The sequence below is a fragment of the Argentina anserina genome, chromosome 2 (genome assembly GCF_933775445.1).
Source record: "Argentina anserina chromosome 2, drPotAnse1.1, whole genome shotgun sequence".
NCBI classification, from domain to species: domain Eukaryota; kingdom Viridiplantae; phylum Streptophyta; class Magnoliopsida; order Rosales; family Rosaceae; genus Argentina; species Argentina anserina.
This window is the reverse complement of record NC_065873.1, coordinates 15,395,509-15,413,557: the sequence shown is the minus strand read 5'-3', so window position 1 is coordinate 15,413,557 and position 18,049 is coordinate 15,395,509. Positions and strand designations below refer to the sequence as shown.

At 35.2% G+C, this 18,049-nt stretch overlaps 2 protein-coding genes across 2 annotated transcripts; one reads left to right on the top strand and one right to left on the bottom strand.

Annotated features, from left to right (window-relative positions):
- Positions 1-3,847: 3,847 nt before the first annotated feature.
- LOC126782708 (cytokinin riboside 5'-monophosphate phosphoribohydrolase LOG5) lies at positions 3,848-8,673 on the bottom strand. The gene is given in 10 exon segments (XM_050508006.1): positions 3,848-4,342; positions 4,570-4,623; positions 4,626-4,715; positions 4,814-4,884; positions 4,990-5,089; positions 5,218-5,248; positions 5,369-5,466; positions 5,554-5,701; positions 8,233-8,300; positions 8,415-8,673. Coding segments are annotated over 8 exon segments (708 nt in total). The 5' UTR covers positions 5,674-5,701; positions 8,233-8,300; positions 8,415-8,673; the 3' UTR covers positions 3,848-4,198.
- A 4,383-nt stretch (positions 8,674-13,056) lies between these two features.
- LOC126784032 (uncharacterized) lies at positions 13,057-14,856 on the top strand. Its single transcript, XM_050509538.1, has 5 exons — positions 13,057-13,320; positions 13,425-13,489; positions 13,856-13,942; positions 14,733-14,813; positions 14,848-14,856. Exons 1-5 carry the CDS (start codon positions 13,257-13,259, stop codon positions 14,854-14,856), a joined length of 306 nt encoding a protein of 101 aa, XP_050365495.1. The 5' UTR covers positions 13,057-13,256.
- Positions 14,857-18,049: the final 3,193 nt, after the last annotated feature.

Genomic DNA, 18,049 nt, shown 5'->3' with positions numbered 1-18,049 from the left:
CGAAACTAGAATTTATTTGTGACTTTGTTTTTGAAATGTTTTCCAAGAATTCTTTTATTGTTCCAAACCCTTAAATAAGAGTCTTTTTTTTTCTAATAAGTCTACAAAGCGCGGTCCATAAAACCCCGCAATACCCGCTTTAAATGGGCGGTTTGAATCTTCATATTTGTAAAAATATTTGACCCGGCCCGGCACTTATCTAAACGTACCATGGTCCGGACCCGCCACTTATGACCGGACTTGTTGACGAGCCATATTGATGCATAAATGCTTTATATTAATTATTACTTATTATAATTAATTAATTAATATGATTGCCAATATTGATGAATATGTTAATTAATTATTATACACTAGTGATGCATAAATGCTTTATATTATTTGTTTTAAAAAAACTTAATATGATAAATAATGAAGGTTTGCATTTTCACATTATATATCGATCTTATTACTACGCCACTACAGTACTAGCTAGTCTATGGTCCCCGGCCTTAGGTTCTGTACCAGGCGAGCCATACAGTAGCTCGCCAGCTATTATCAATCTGCGCAACGGAACAAGCTTTTGTTAATTACCAGATCACAACTCTTTGAATAATCATTGCCTTATTTGCCGACACAACAGGTAGAACGAGCATGCATCATGATCTTGCGTCCAGTATTCATATCAGAACAAAAGACTCTCGCGCGCTGTGGATCCTCTAAGTACTCGGACTCTTATCGAGAACGTAACAGCACAGGCTGAACAGCACTGATAATTGGCCAAGCGCAGCTAGACGTCAACTATACTTTTTGCTCCAGATTTTAAATTAAATTTCGACCTTAGCCACTGACTAGTTTTGGCAAACTCTGCTCAAGCTTTACATGCATGTATTTCTGGGACCAGACACAGACAGAGGTAAATCGAGTTTTTTTGTTTGTTGAAGGCAGAGGTACATCGATCTGGTTGCACACTCTCTCAATTAGTGCTGCTTAACTCTACGTTACGTTAAATATTTGTGTTGTTTTAAGAATCTAGTATTCACTAAGTGATCATCTTTGGTTGCCGGGAATTAATAATGCAATCATTAAGAATAAATTAAATGAAAATAATTGAATAGCTAATCAGACAGCGATTAATAGAAAGAACATAACGATATATCATACTCAATGTTTAAAAAACTCGCCTCAAGGCTCGTCTGAGGCTTAAAAAGTTTAAAGCTACTTACATAACGCATATGTTTTTCAGTTTAGACACCGAGGCTCACCTTTTACACCTTATGTTACGTTTTTTACGCCTTTTACGCATTTTACCACGCCTTAGAAAATAATTTTTTAAGTATATTTTTATATTTATTTATATAATGTGTTTAATTTGATGAAAACTATCTAACACATTTGGATTATGAATTTCAGTATATCTAAATGCAATAAATTGATAAGTTCTTATGTATATTTGTTCTTTTTGTACGTGTATAATTATATATTTACACATTTAACTACTAATTTTTTTATAACATAAGGCTTATGCTTTATGCGCCTCAAGTTCTAAGACTCAAGACTCTCAAGAAAACGCATTGGGGTATGCCTTCGCTTTTTAAAACATGTATCATACTTGCTAGTTGCGACTATACGCCTTAGAATTACATCCTACGATTGTTGCAACTTTCTATACCGTCAATTGCTTTGAGACGGTATGATTTTTTGAGAATATATGTTGAGACGGAAGTTACATGCATGGAAGTTTATCACGTTCACAGAGCAGGTGGCGAGAAAACCAGACTTTGGGTCTTCATATATGTCTCAAACGTCTGTTTGAGCCTACCATACAATGTTTGGAAGCTTGCAATGAGAAGAACTCGGGTTGATGAACAAGCTCGTTGCCTCAAAGCAATGTCGGATCCCATGATGTAAAGATAGAACGAACCGTAATAAGCTAGTCGTCTAGCTAGCTTCTATAAATCGAGTGCAAATTCAAAAGTACAGTACCTGCCGGAGTAGTACTCCTAAACGAACTTCGAGTCTTCAACAAACTCATTGCTAGCAAGCTAGAATGTTAATTAGCCAAATTACTTGGAAGATCAATGTGATCAGACTATCAAACTTCTGTTCAAAGTTTAGTGATTCATATGTCTTCGGTGTTCTAGATCATGAGTCCGGATCGGTCCTTTAATATACCCTCCAAACTTGCAATAAGAAGATTTGAAGATCGAGACCTATGAAACTCTTTGCAGTACGTATGCATACTCATTGGATTTGGGATCTGGGTACTGATATGTCATGATCACCAGATGGCCGGTTCTTACTTCTTACTTTCAGTATTTCATCACATCCTTCCATGTTTTGTAGATCGATAATTTACTTAGATGACATGTTAGTACTTAGTAGGTTCATGATCGATAAGCTTCATATGAAGCTTCGACTTACATGGATCGATCATCATGTACATACGGATAGTTATTGTAGAATAAGGATGGTAAGAAATGTTCTTCACCAATTTGTTGCTTCTGGGAATACATAGTTGATCGTAAGCTCACACACACACACAAATATATATATATATATATATATATATATTATATATATATATATATATATATATAGTCTCATTCCATAACAGAGCTCCGCTTTGAAATTAAAGTGTGGAGGTCCTTATTTGATTAGTTTTTCGGTCATTTTTTCACATCTCCACCATTTAATAGTTAGATATGTATGTATAAATCATCCATACAAAATTTCATTCAATTTGGTAACCGTTCGAGTTTTTACAATTATGATTTACAAGAACGAACAAATTCGGTTGGTCCATAGATTTAATAGTATTTCGATACCTTAACGATCACCAAATTGAGTGAAATTTTTTATACATGATCTACACCTACATATCTAACTACTGAATAGTGGAGATATGAAAAAGTGACCGAAAAACTAGTCATAAGGACCTATGTACTTTAATTTCAAAGCGGGTCTCCGCTCTGGAATGAGACTATATATATTAGAATGGATTGCGTTGAACCAACGTCCTGCAGAATTTTCAGGCAGGTTTTTGCCAGTACAGATATGAGTAAATATGTTTCTCATCCTCCCCTAACAATTAAGTCTTTAGATGTTCCCCAAAATTTTCAGTTAACCAAAAAGTATTTCCACGGCTATATGGTTTTCTCTACCCAATGACATTCTCAATGTTAAGAAATAGCATGAAAATTAAACACACGCATATATAGAACCATATTCAGTTCAGTTATGATACTCTGAACATTAAGTTAATGTCCTGGATATTTTGCACAGGCTAGTAACAATTCAGATCAAATCATTGACATCATTCAATACGTCATAACAGTACCAAATTTAACAGATAAGAAAATGAAATGAACAATAATAATAATAAAACAATTAGTTGCAGCCTCCTCTATATAATCACATTCTTTTGTGGCATGCTTTCTGCAGTTTTATGATACCAGCTTTTATCTTTATTTACCTACTTCTATTACGTACAGAAAAAGCACAAGGCAAATTTTTGCATATTAATCATTCAGAAGTGAAAGCAAAGCATAAAGAGCCTAAATAAAAACAGTTTGGTCACTCATAATCATAACCCATCCTAATCCTGGCCAAGAACCCATGATAACAAAAAAAAAAAAGAAACAAAATTTAAGAAAAAGGGTTCCACTATGGACCTCATCAAACTCAATCCTCAAGGTGATGCAAAATGTTTACTTCCTTAAAACCTCCACACAACACCACAGTACCTTAAAACTGGCAGACCAAAAAAGGGGAAGAAAAAAAAGAAGAAGGGAAATAATAACATCAAGCAGCAATGGCATGCATGCCTAGAGCAATCAAATAGAGAGGATAAAGCTGCTTCATTTTTTGGATCTCTGCTTCTTGTTTCATATAATCTTTGTACATAAAATCCAGAATCACAAACTACAAGCATAATGATACTGATATTTCTAGACTAAGCATAGAGACCCTTCCTTTTAATAAACTGAAGCATACAAAAGAAGATTGGACAATTGGACCAGTCAGATGTTTCATCATTTTATCTACTTGTCAATCAAAGCTAGTCATACCATTCTGGTTTTAGTCTGGTCATTATGACCAAAATCAGAGAGCAAAGCAAAAACAAAACTCAAAAGAGAGCCCAAAGCACCTTTTTCCCTAACTTGCAACTTACTTTCTTTCATCCCTTATCCCCTCCTCATCTTCTTCCTTCCCTCTTTTACAAAGCTATCTCAGTCTGCAAAGTAGTAGCAGGAGGAGCAGGAGCAACATTGAACCCCACCTGTTGTTTCTCCTGCTGTTCTTGTTGCTCAACCTCCCAACTTGCCTTGGCTATGGCTCCATCATGCACTGGCACATACCCCTAACCCCAAACAAAACAAAACAAAGCAGTGTCATCATTCACACACACAACCAAACAAGAGGCAAAAGAAAACATCAGAGGCCAAGATGGTAATTGGGTCAGGATCCTTTGACCCTTTCTCTAATCACAGGACAGTTTAAATGCTATAAATGAACTTCAAACCAATAATACAAGCATGCATATTAGTGTTTAATGAAAATGAAAGTAACACATTTTCTATCACATACCTCAAGTTTTTCAACAAGCTCCTTGGCATTTTGAGAAGAGACTATGATGTGGCGCGCTGGGAAGGCTTGATAAAGCCATCATCCACGGTTTTGTCAATAAATATGAGGAGGTAATTGTAGTAGCCATCAACATTGAGCAAACCCACCTGCAATTTTTTTTTATTTTTTATTTTTAAGTTAGAAACTTCAAGGGAAAGAATTTGTGAGGTGGTGGGTTTCTCAGTATCATAATGCGCGCTCTTACAGGTTTGTTATGGATACCAAGTTGGGACCAAGCAATCACTTCCAGCAACTCCTCTAAAGTTCCATACCCTCCTGAAAAACCAAAGCAAGGGATTACATCCCCCCATTTGAATAGTTTAAGGAAGAAATGAACCAGATATAAAGGGCCACACTTGGAAAAATTTCAAGAGTTGGGACCTGATAATGCTATAAAACAATCAGAATGGCGGGCCATTTCAGCCTTCCTTTGGTGCATGTCGGCTACAGACCTCTCCTCCCCAACTGTTTCGCCTATTATCTGATGAACAGACGCAAACCACATGCAAACATTTTGTGAGAAATCTGCAAAAAGGAGCCAACTTTGAACCTAGATGAGGGGAAGAGGAAGAAAACCCAAATGAGATTAGCTACTAGCTAGGGATTTACCTCTGCACCCATTAGAGGTCTGGGGATGATCCTATGAAATGAGCAGCAAACTAAATCAGAAAGTGGAACAACAAGAAGATTCAAAATGGAATGAGTTACAAAACATACGAGTAACCCAATAAAAAGAAAAAAAAGCTTGATGATTTCTTACCCAAGAACCTTGCGTCCACCATCATGCACAGCCTGTGAAACCAGACCCATCAGTCCAATGCTTCCACCTCCATAGACAAGGTCCAGCCTCCTTGACACCTTCAAATATCTCAAACTCAGACACAACACAACAAGCACATATAAGAGAAAAAAAGAAGAAGCAAACTATGAAAGAAAAATAAGTACCAGCTCTTGGCCTAATTCTATTGCAGCAGCCTTGTAGCTTTCTCTCTTTCCAGTATTGCTTCCACAAAACACACAAACCCTCTTGAATCTTGACCTCACAACCTCCTCCTTATGTTCCATTTCAATCACTTGAACCTTTTCCAATGCTCTTGGATTTGTTTTTGTTGGTTTAGACAGGAAAAAAAGTGACTCATAAAATATGGAGGATGCAGAGTGGCCAAGTGAGATGGAACCAGCTCTCTATATATATAGAGCCACAGACTCCACACAAAAATAATACTAGAGGGGTAGGACCCCAAAACAAAAATTTTCATTTTCAATTTTATCAAGGAAAAAAAATGGAAGACATCATACTGTGGTTCCTTTCTGTCACACTTGGATAGAGGAGAGGGAAGTAACTCAAGTAAGACAAAAGGGCCAAAGAACAAGAGATTAAGAGACACTGTAGGAAGAGGTCTGTGACTGTGCTTTCTCAAAAAAAAAAAAAAAGGTCTGTGTGGTACAATTTCGGAGCATTCCTAACCCACTCTGACACGTGGAGGGAATTCATAAATGAATGTTTTGTGGGTTTCGTGTCTCTGCCGGTGAGGTTGAGCGTCCAATGCTGGCGGAGGTGGCAATGGCATAGAGTGTCGTCGGTTCATTTCTTTCCTTCAGAGTTTGTGTCGGAATCGTCTTTAATACACGTAATCATGAACTATGGTTGCTGTTTAGAGGTCCATGGAGTCTCTGCATCTCATCAAAGATTGAGAAGTGTTTTAATATTTTCTGAGTTAGAGGGTTTAGGGTGGTGGGCTAGTGAATTAAAACTTTGGAAGAGCATTGGCTATGGGGCAGTGAGTGATTTTGTTAGATACTTTTCGAGAGATAATTACAGGTGTAATAAATCTACTGTGGGGAAAAGCGTAGATATTCAGAATTTTTTCTAAAGTAAAAATTGTGGTCGAGTTAGTTACTGTTTCCGGCCAAGAGCAATTTAACTATGGTACATTTCCGAGGATGTTTGTCACAATTTTGGGTCTCGGACCAGGAACCTTCATGTTACCTAAACATCGTGTAGTATCCTCAACTTGCAGCCTAGCAAGCGGTTTAATCCCTCGGGGTCCTCAAGATAGATAATGGCTTTTGTGCTTCAACCAATTTCATGTAGGGTAAAAAAAGAAAAGAAAAGAAAAATATACATTATTAAGAAAAAAAAAGGTAAAATTGTCAAAATACATCCCAAATTTGGTTAAAATTATCAATTTGCACCCCGAACTTATATTTGAGTCAATTTACCTCCTAAACTTGGTAACAATTACCGATTTGTACCCCATCCGTTAAATTTAATTGTTTCTATCCAATTTTGCGTCACATGTCATGCACATGAGGGGTAATGTTGTCATTTTATATTTATATTTTTCTTAAAAACAAATAAAAATATTCTTTAAAATGAGGATTATTTTTTAATCAAATTATTTATTTACATCTTTTTTCTACATACTTAACCATACTTCGAATTATATATTCAACATACCCACCCATTCAAATATAGTGTGTTGTGTATATGTATATATATATATTTATTTATATGTACACATTGTTGGAGGAGGAACGAAACGCGAATAATAACGACGTAATGGAACAAATCGTAACCGTTTAATTATTGATAATGGGGCCTATATATAGGCATTTCATGACCACAATCTCGTAGGATTCAGAGTCTTAATCTATTATCAGAGATGCGAATCTATCTCTAACAGGAAACCTAATAAGGCTAAGACACACACAATTGTATAATAGTAATTCTCCCAGAACATACATTTATTTTTAATTTTCAATGTATTTATTTATTTTTTCTAATATCTTTTAACATAACATCACGTAAAATAATAAATATATAAATCAATAACATGTTTCGAAAAAAAATATTGTAACAAGTGTTCACCTTAAGTAATTTTATTAATTTATTTCATTATTAAATAAAAATAAATATATAATGACAATATTGCCCCTAAAATGCATGACATGTGACTTAAAATTAGATGGAAAACATTAAATTTAACAGATATGGTGCAAATCGGCAATTTTTACCAAGTTTAAGAGGTAAATTGACTCAAATGCAAGTTCATGGTGCAAATTAACAATTATGACCAAATTTGAGGTGCAAATCGGCATTTTTGCCGAAAAAAAATAATCTCTTGAAATCATAACTAGCGACTCCGTGAGTTAAAAGAATGACGCGCTTGACGGCCGATTTTACCATGTAGGGCGTCATGGAGGAACTCAATAACCTTTGGGACCTTCATCACCATTCTCCATTCAAAAACTCAAAAAATTTAATTCAAGTAAAGCTCTAGGTGATCAAGTGATAAAACTTTTAATCCAATACCCACCATGTGTATTTTGTGTATTTCAAAACTAGTGAGAGTCAATAAGACGGTATTTGGAGAATCAATTTTTATGATACTGATTGATACAATTGTGGTTACAATTGCTAGGATTATACACTGATGATCAAGAATAAGAGCTCCATCCTATGAAGATTATAGCATTATATACAAATATTGCTCAGATCAGATCATGATCGACCGATCACTCTATACCTCACGCTAACAGTCTCATTGACTCAACCTCTAATGAACAAATAATAGACTGAGAAAAGGCAATTCCACACAAGTTAAGATTGGCTCTCCATACCTGTACTGGAAAATCCATTTGTGGCCTCCTGGTGGACCAATTCATATTCAACCCAGTTTACCTAAGCCCTGCAATTAAGGTTGTTAGGTAAGTTCAGCAGATTGATCTCAATATATGATAGAAAAACGATTAAAACAAATAAACATTATCGCGCGATCGAGAGGAATGGGAGGAAAACGAACCTGGGGAGGTCGAGATCGACATTGGAGCTGGCCGATTTGGCAAGCAGTGCGTCCAACGATCAGCAAGCCATCCTCAATTGGAGAGCTAAATCCTTCCGTTCTGAACAATCTCGGCACCATGAGTTCGTGACCGGCGAAGGGGATCCCGGCGGTATATTGCCGCTGAATTGCATCATCGGAGACGCGGCACCATCGTTGCCAGAAAAGGCTAGGGTTTCATATGGGAAAACGAGAAGGTTTTCCTCTCTCAGAGAAGAACAAGATTAATGCAGTTCGAAGGTTTTATCTTATCTGATAAAATAGGATTAATGTAAGGGGATTCTATCTGCACATCCGCTTTTACTATGTATTCCTCTTTTAATTTTTGAATAATTTTATATCTCCATTTTTTTTTTTGGAAAGTCAATAAGATTTAATTTAATAAGAGTATAAAATTAACTCATCCGTAATGTCGATAATAAAAAACATCTCATTTAGTCATCAAAACCTAGAAAACTAAGCATACAAAATCAAAAACATACACTTACAATGAATACCGTTTATAACATCATTATTTCAATAATTAGTAAGACTTGAAAAATTGATTAAATCGTTGCAACCAAGCCTTTTAAGCAATGTGACTGGAATCAATTGATCCAAATTAGTAGCGGACAAGGCGAACTTTTCCACGACTAGTGTTGTCTGATATTGGACCATAAACACCCAAACTACCCAAACCCATCACGAGAGACAAACCCAATCCAATGAGCAGCGAAAATGATAAGCCCTAGCATGCCCACCACTAACAGAGGCTCAAATCGCGATCTGAGTCTCCCCAGCAGGCAAATCCGCCTGCAAACCAGCACTGTCACCCTTCGACGCCAAGTCACCAACCTCTCTACCAACCACAAATGATTTTAGCATCCAACCAAAACTATCAAAAGGACAAAAGTCATCACCTCCGCCGGCATCCAAATTAGAACCACCAAAGCCTCCGAGAGACATCCAGTCGCTGCTCTGCTCCAGCCACCATCAGAAGCTTGAATGCCCAACCCAATAGGCAGAATCAAAACCGACACACCCGATTCTAACCTCAAGTCCTGGCCAGATCCCGATGTCTCCCACCGCCCTTAGACTTCCAACAGGTCGAGCCAATCTGTTCAGATCACCCCCACCAAGGAGGGGAGGCAGATAAAGGTTCCCCGACACCCAATTCAATCCACCAACAAAACCAATCACAACTTGCAAGCCAAGAATCAAGCCGAAGACGACGAGAACCTTGAGATTTGGGAGATTTGTCAATAAAATTGACGATTTGGTCGGATTGCCTGCCTAGCGGCGGCTAGGGAGGAAGCCGATAGAGAGAGCATTCTTTCACCTTAATCTTTTGAGATAATTAGATACAATTTTATTTCTCCATTTATCCTCCAATTAACAAAAACAAAAATAAAGGGGAAGAAACCTCTTTTATTCCATTTCTAATATTTTCATGTGGAACTCAGAATTCACCCAATATTAAGATCACTCATGATCAAGAGGGGAAGAACTTTCTAACGATGCAGATAATTCAATTTTTCTATACTTCGGCATTCAAGTAAAAACAGTGATATCATATTTTAATATTTTATCATGTTTTACTTCAATTGATACCTTGGCATAGCCATAGCCTTCTTGCGTCTTCAATCTAGAATCACTCAATAATAGAGGTTTTGAATCGTCATACTTAGTGTTAAAGAGAGACAAATAAAGAATTTTTGGGATTTGGATGAGTTGATTAATACAAGGCCCGGTGAGAAAGTGTATTGAGACTTGAGAGAGAAGGTAAAACAGAAAATGAGTTTTTATAAAAAATATTGGAGGTATAAATAGTAAGGTGGGAGGTGTAAATAGAACCACCCTTAATTTAATTTAAATCAGTTTTTTTTTAAAGTATAAGAGACACATTTACGACACAAATTTGTGCAAATTCATTAATATAAATCAAATTTATGACACACATAAATTATAGTCACGAATGACTCAGTACATTAACGACATACATAAAATATATGTTGTGAATGACTATATTTAACGACACAATTAAATGTAGGTTGTAAATGACTACGTACTTTTTACGACATATAAAATATTTGTCGTGAATGATTTTTTTTTGCAACTGACATTAAATGTGTCGTACAATGTGTGTAATAAGTAAAATGTGTGTAGTAAATGACCCATATTTTGTTAGTGTCGTGCCCTAAATGGACATCGAGAATCAACTTACATTCATTCATGAAATTACTTTCCTTTCACGGCTCCCATTCCGCCTACTTTTGTCTTAGGCCGCGTGGGTTCTTATTCTTGCAGGAAGTTGGAGACCTGGAGCCAAAAGGGTCGCCACTTATTTTGTTTGCCAGAGTTTTCACTTTTTCTTGCAGTCCTCCAAGAGCCAACTTCAGTAGGTGATGGGGATGGGGAGTGAACCCTATAACTCTTTTGTCGGACAAACACAATTGCACGATTTGCACCCCTCGATCTCCGGCGTCATTGATCACAATTCTATACTTCTACACCGGATCATAACAATGAGTAAGATACCAAAGATACGAACATTAACAAAAACAATTATTTTATCCTTTCAAAAAATTGATAATACAAAAAGAACTCATAGGTTTACCGATGTGAAGTAGTAGCTCGGTAATTTATTCACATTCGTATAACTCTTAATTAATTCATTCTTTTTGCGTCATCTTTTAATTAATTGTTGATCGATGAAATGAATAGTCCATAGCATTTATGATTAGATAGGCAGACTCTCCTTTCCCTAGCCTTTTTCTTGGGGTGTTCCTGCCTCTTGTGATTTGCAAATAGATCATCCCCATCGATCGTATATAACTATATAATAGGCGTTATACGTAGAATACCAAATGAATCAAAAGCTCTATATCTTAATTATCTACATATTAGACATTTTAGCTTGTTTGTCAAGGCACTAATGTAATGAATCTCCACAAGCTGAGCAGAATAATTGCAAGGATGAACCAGACCTCCTATTCTGTACGAGGTCATAGATCGATAAACTGGTCAGAATGATAGCCCTTTTTCTTAACATTGGATTGACATAGTTTACTTGTGCATATTTCTAAAATATATGGTGCCTTAGCATTAAAAGTTTAAAATCTGAGAATTTTCTTACCCTAACTAGCTTCTTGTGTCTTGTGTGTTAGGGTTACAACCTGCAACACTCACTACAACAATGACACCCTTTTCCGACCATGGATTTACGACTAAAGTCTTTTTTGGTCGGTAATAATGATATTTCTGACCATATATACTTGTCCGTCGGAAATAAAATTTTTGGTCGGATTTTATTTCCGACCAGTTGCTAATCCGTCATAAATTTGGTCGGAAATAAATAATTACGACTAGGTTTATGTTTAATTGGAAAGTTGTCAGAAAAAATGCAGTCATTTTTTATGATATTTTGTTTGGTCAGAAAGTCTTTAGAAAAAAAAATACATTTCTAATAGTCGTCTAAAAAACTGCGTAATTATTTCTTATGTGATTTTTTTTTAATTTAACGAAAGATGGTCACATGACATAATATAATTAATCAAAAAGTTTTATTTCAATAAACAAATAAAGAGTAGATTGTTTGCTCATATTCGATATATGATATTATTAATATTATTATTATTTAATGGGATGTGAAACTTAGTCTCACTGAGAGGCTGAGCCCCACACCTGCTTTTTATTTATTAAATTTACTAAAATAATTGTAACGTGGGGGCATAATGCTTAAACCCATGCTACAAAAAAATTATTAGTGTACAAAAAAAGGGACTCCCAAAGCACACAAATTACCAACAAAGATATACAACTCAAATTAAATGAGATATATATGATAGCTTCTTTGTGGTCTAACATTCTTGCCAATACATTATCCTCGTTTTTTATGTGCACACCAATAGTCATCCACGTTACAATGCACATTAGTTTGCATCTCTAATTTTGTCATACTTTCCCGACGCTGTCGATATTCAAACTCCAACCTTGCCAAATGGATGCTATTGTAGATGAAAAAAAAATTCTTGTTCTCTCGCTCATTCATTATCAATTAATGACCAATTTTTTCTTTATCAGTGTCCAATTTGTTTTAGGACACTAAAATTTTAAGCATTTTCTCAAATTAGTGACAATTATGTGATCGAGCGGTATAAATTAAGGTCCATTTAAAAAAAATCTAAAATAAAAAATTTGAAGTTATGTTTTCTATCTCTTTTAGTTAAGGAAATTTCCCATATGAAACTATCAAGTCTCTTTTTCCGTAATTGCTCTTTTTTTATTAAATACTCAAACAGATAAAAAAATTATAATGTATAGAGATCATGGTAAAAACAAAAAATAGAAAATAGATAATAATCGATTGAGAAATTACTTTACTACAGAAAACAAAATACATTTTCATGTGGCGGGCACATGACCCAGAATCAAGGAATGCTCCCTGAAACGCATCGCACACAAGCCACGACACTCGGTAGTTCATCTCTCTCTCTCTCCCTCACTCTACTACAGAGACTAACCATTTCTTCCTTCCTTCCTCTTCTTCGTAACTTCCCCACTTCCAGACGCAACGACGCTCCTCAATTTCGAAACTTGGGAACTTCATCTTCGCTTCACTAGTTCAGTTTTATTCCAAATCTGATTTAGGTCTTTTGTTATCCAACTCACCCTTCACGTCTTCAACAACTAAACGAACTCTCTATTCTTAGAAAAAAAAAACTGAACTGACTCTCAAACTGTCCCGATCATGGCCAACTTTTAACCTGCGGCAACCTGAAGAAGATAACATTCAAGACTTTGGTTTCAGAGTCGTCGATCTCGATGCTCTCCTTGACATGTCACTTTACGAACTCGTCAATCTCTTCCCTACTCGTGCTCGCAAAAGGTATTGTGTTTTCTATGGCTTAGTACATGTAATTTTTCAATTGAATATTAAGTTTTGGGAATTGGGTTTTAGACTTTTAGTTGGTTGGTTTGGATTTGATGTAGTTGATAATAACCAGAGGGGTATGAAGCACAAGCCCATGGCTTTGATCAAGTTGTTGTGCAATACGGTAATTGTTGATGAGCCTATAATTACACATTTCTTAGAAGTCTCTTTGTAGAATATGGGTGTTATAGAGGCTTTGAAGGTTTGTTTGTCTGTTCCATGGGAAGCGTTTTGATAAGAATATGATTAATTATGGGAACGAAATGTCAAATGTGTTTGTGTGATCAAGTTCTAGATCATGTTGATGTTCACAGATATAGACATTTTGATCTATTGACCAGTTCCTTTGACACATAATTACCATATTGGCTTGTATCTTTGCCTATTATGATGATTGAAACACCTATGTGCCAGAGATACCCAGTCTCTCTTAGTTTCTTAGTTGCATGGAATCCCTATATAAATTAAAGTGGTATAAGAATTATTTTAGGAAATGAACCATAATGAAGACAATTATGCTGCATTACCAACTTCTCGGTTGCCTACGGTGCGTCTGTTCTGGTGCTTCTCAGGACAGGTAATTTGTAGTTCAAACTTACTTTGACCTTTGGTTCTTGATTCTGTGTATTATACTTATCAGGAGATTCACTAACATCATAGGCATTACAATTTGCATGAGTTTGTTTGTTTGGTCTTTTGTTTTCTTTAGTTTTACGCAAATCTTTTATTGCTTTTAAAAATTCAAGTAACAAGTTCTCTAAGAACCTAAACAAAAGTCAATGAATGATTTGAACAGATGTTAATAGATATAACATGTCCTTACTATTATTTCAACGGATATCTTCATTCAATATTAATAGCAAATAGTTTATTCTTCTATGTCCTCGTCTTATTGGTACCATATGGTTTTGATTCCTTGTAGGGAGGGATGGTTCTTAATTTGATTACTAATGTGATCTAGGTAGCAGCAAAACAAAATGGAATATATATGATAGGAATGTCTTAAGCAATGGATCTTCAGCTGACCAATGGAAGATTCGTCTTCAACTGACCGAGTCGGTTACTTGGCCTCCATTTATATGGGAATAGTTTGCGGAGCTGCTACCTTTATATGCTCTTTGCTTCTTCATGATGGTGCCTATGTTAGCATGTTCCTATTCATGTGTATTGTAGTTTGACAACTATGAACATGCAAAGCATTTGCCGAGTAACTGGATGATAGGCAAATTGGTTAGTTTAGGCAAGATTAATTTTTCTTCTTCTTCTTTACCAAAATGCAAGGTAACATAATTATTCTTTTGGTCAGATCTTGATAATATATCGGCTGTTATATTCTGGAGAAGACCTTACACAAGAATTTCTTTCAGATACATTATGATGTTGTGAAGACTACACCGTCTAAGGAAGAAAATATAAAACTGAAGGATGAAATAGGAGATAAGAATAGAGTTCAGGTATGTGTGCCTGAAATGAATCATCAAGGGTCCTTGATTTTATTCAAAATTACATTCAAATGTTAAACTGGTCTATGTAGATAAATATTTTTCCTCTTGGAAGTCAGCAAGCTTAGTTATATCTTTAGTTTGATAACATTCCATTAATTGTTATTTTTAGTCAAGTAAGATAAGTTCAAAGGAGGCTGATGTGCAAGGACAATGGCTTGTTGATTATGTAATAGTTGTTTAAAAATGAAGGTGTCAATCAGTAAGGAACAAGGTAAACATTACCCATTTTCTGACTTAATCTTTGTCACTGGAATGCTTCCTGATAGGGAAATCTGTTATTTATGTACACAGATCTTTTTTTTAGTAAATTGTTACCATATATCTAAAGCCATGAGTGGTACTGAGGTTGAACTACAACAAATATGTCATGTGATACACCCTTGGGTTTTCTCATGGCTTCATATCTCATGTGAAATTTGTATGTGACATTGAAGCAAACAGCTCAGATCCATTTACTAATTTGGTTTCAGTAGCTTAGTAGATTTGTATGCTTAGTAGATTTTAGACCTTTTGTTGTGTTAATTGAAGTTTGTGTGTTGTAAATTTTGTTGTGGTTTACTGTAATTTAGTAATTTTATAGCTACTCGATTAGTATATTGTAGCTGATTACATTGTTGAATTATTGGTGTTGTTTCAGATTAGTGATATTGGATTGGATCTGTAGCTATTTCTGATTTAAACTTTTGATTGTGAACCTTTGAAATTTGTTTAGATCTACTGTGCTACCCTATTACAATCTTATTGAACTAGAATCCTATTAATTTCTAATCTTTAGTATGTCTTATGTTGTCACGAGTTAAATAAGCTTAAATAACCATTGCTATGAATTTTGTACTTAACATAATGGGTTTATGTGTTACAGGGTGCTTCTTCAAGTTCACCTCCAAATGCAACAATCATTTCACTTACTGATGGAGATGCTGAAAAAGAATGTGCACCTTGATTAGGAGTTGGTAGCTGTCGGACACCTTATCTATCTACTTCTCACCTTTTTAGTTATCTAGAAATATCTATATGAGGCAATATAGCCTCTAAGTGACTAAACTATTTGTTCTTGTTTTCTCATATCTCTTCACTATTTCTACTGTTATGGATGGTAAGGATGATATCTTATATTATTTGTACTAGTAAGGATGTTATGGATAATTTGTTATGAATGAAATTTCATTTGTCTAAATCTTCAATGTGCATTTATTTTCTTTTTTACTTTGTTTGAAATATATTTATTCAATATAATAATTAAAATTAATTGTAATTGAAAAATAAGAAATCCATACAATCAATAGAGTTATGACAACGTTGGTCGATAAAACTGTGGTCGGAAATAATCAGTGGAAAAAAGAACTTCCGACAAAACACAGGATGGAACCAAATGGTCAAAAATAAATATTATGACAGTGGTATGGTCGGAAATACTTTATCGGAAATGATATTATTCCTAACCATTTTCCGACGAGGGTTTTTTTGTTGGAAAAAGTGACATTTACGACAAAGTTTCCGACCGTAACTTTGATCGTAAATGGCTATTATTTCCGACCAAAATGGTCGGAAAAGAGCATTTGTGACCGGGGTAGTACCGACCGAGTTCGACCAAATTTATTTGGTCAGAAAGAATATTAGCGGCCAAATCAGGGTTTTTTTCAACCATTTTCAGGGTCGGAAATCATGTTTTGTGTTGCAGTGACTCATCTTACTCTGCTGTCATAAGGGATACGAGTACGGTCGGGTTCATAACGTACAGTAGTCATTCGTCTTAACTCAATGTAGAGCACAGTGCAGTGAAGTGCATGAATGCAAGAATAACTGGTTTTTATGAGATTTGCAGATTGAAAGAGATGGTAGGAGATGATTGAAGAAGACCTTGAAGAGTTGAAGGAGGAGTGGCCGGTCTGTAAATACCAGACGGCGGATGCAATGATTATACATCTGCCCGGAATCCTCATCACGACGACATGTTTATCAATCAAACTTCAATTCTATACAGCCTCTTCAGTACTGTTCCCCACCGTATAGCTAGCCTGTGTTGAATTCAATGCTCTGTTGAATTTCGCTTTTATTCCCTTGTTCTGTTTCCATTGTAGTTGCTACCAATGAAACTATAGGAACCTATTCATTTTACTAGGACAGTTCTAGTAATTGTTAATTACCATGCGATCATTTTACCTGCTCTTTTACCAATACTCATTTTACGTAAAATTACCACATTTATAATTTGATATTTTTGTTTTTCATTTTACAACATGCAACCAAGTAACGCAGACATATGTACAAATCACATACAAAGAGTGGATTTCACTTATCATTGTGCATTTATAATAATAGTGAGCAAGTCACGTACCTAGTTAATTCTCCAACTTCAATTTGTTGCTATTATATATATATAATTTATATAATATATTTACCACCTTGATATGTGGTCGAGTGTTGTGAACGTCATTACGTCCAATGGTCTAAATATCGTTTTTGGCATCGTATCGGTCGAGAGGTAAAACGATATATCGGGGGATATATCGGTTTTATCGGATTTGCTTATTTTCAATAAAATTTATAAAGTTATACTTCAATATGTACCAAATAAACTAAAAAAACGGTACTAAGTAAACTAAAGAAAATAAATACTTGATTTAATGACAATTAAAGTACACGAACGACATCTAATAATAAAAATAGGTATTTAAGAATGATTATTTAGACTTGAAATTCATCATATATATTTAAATTTTATATAAATTAAAAATATATATGAAAAAATGAAAAAAAAAATATATAAGTTTTTCAAAAAAAAAAAAGAGGAAATAAATATTAAAAAATTAAACAAAAATTGAAAAAAAAAAATCAAAGTTTGACCGATATTTGACCATTGACCATCATTTTTGCGTTGACCGATATGCTCTTATCGTATCGGATTCGAAATATCAGCGATATATCGACGATATTTCGAAGAGAGATTACGTCTTGCGATCAATGCCTAAGACCCCCAAGCTACAAGAGGGATCGAGAAAGAGGGTAGGCCTATTCTTTTAAGTCCATGCTCTATATATACCAATGTATTCAAAGTTCAAAATGAACTTGTTATTCTTATTCCAAGTCAGTGGGGATCGGATGGTAATCTTCATGATGTCTCTTACTTTCTAGTCCTCTTCATGCATTGCGGACCCATCGAAATAGTTGAAGTTAAC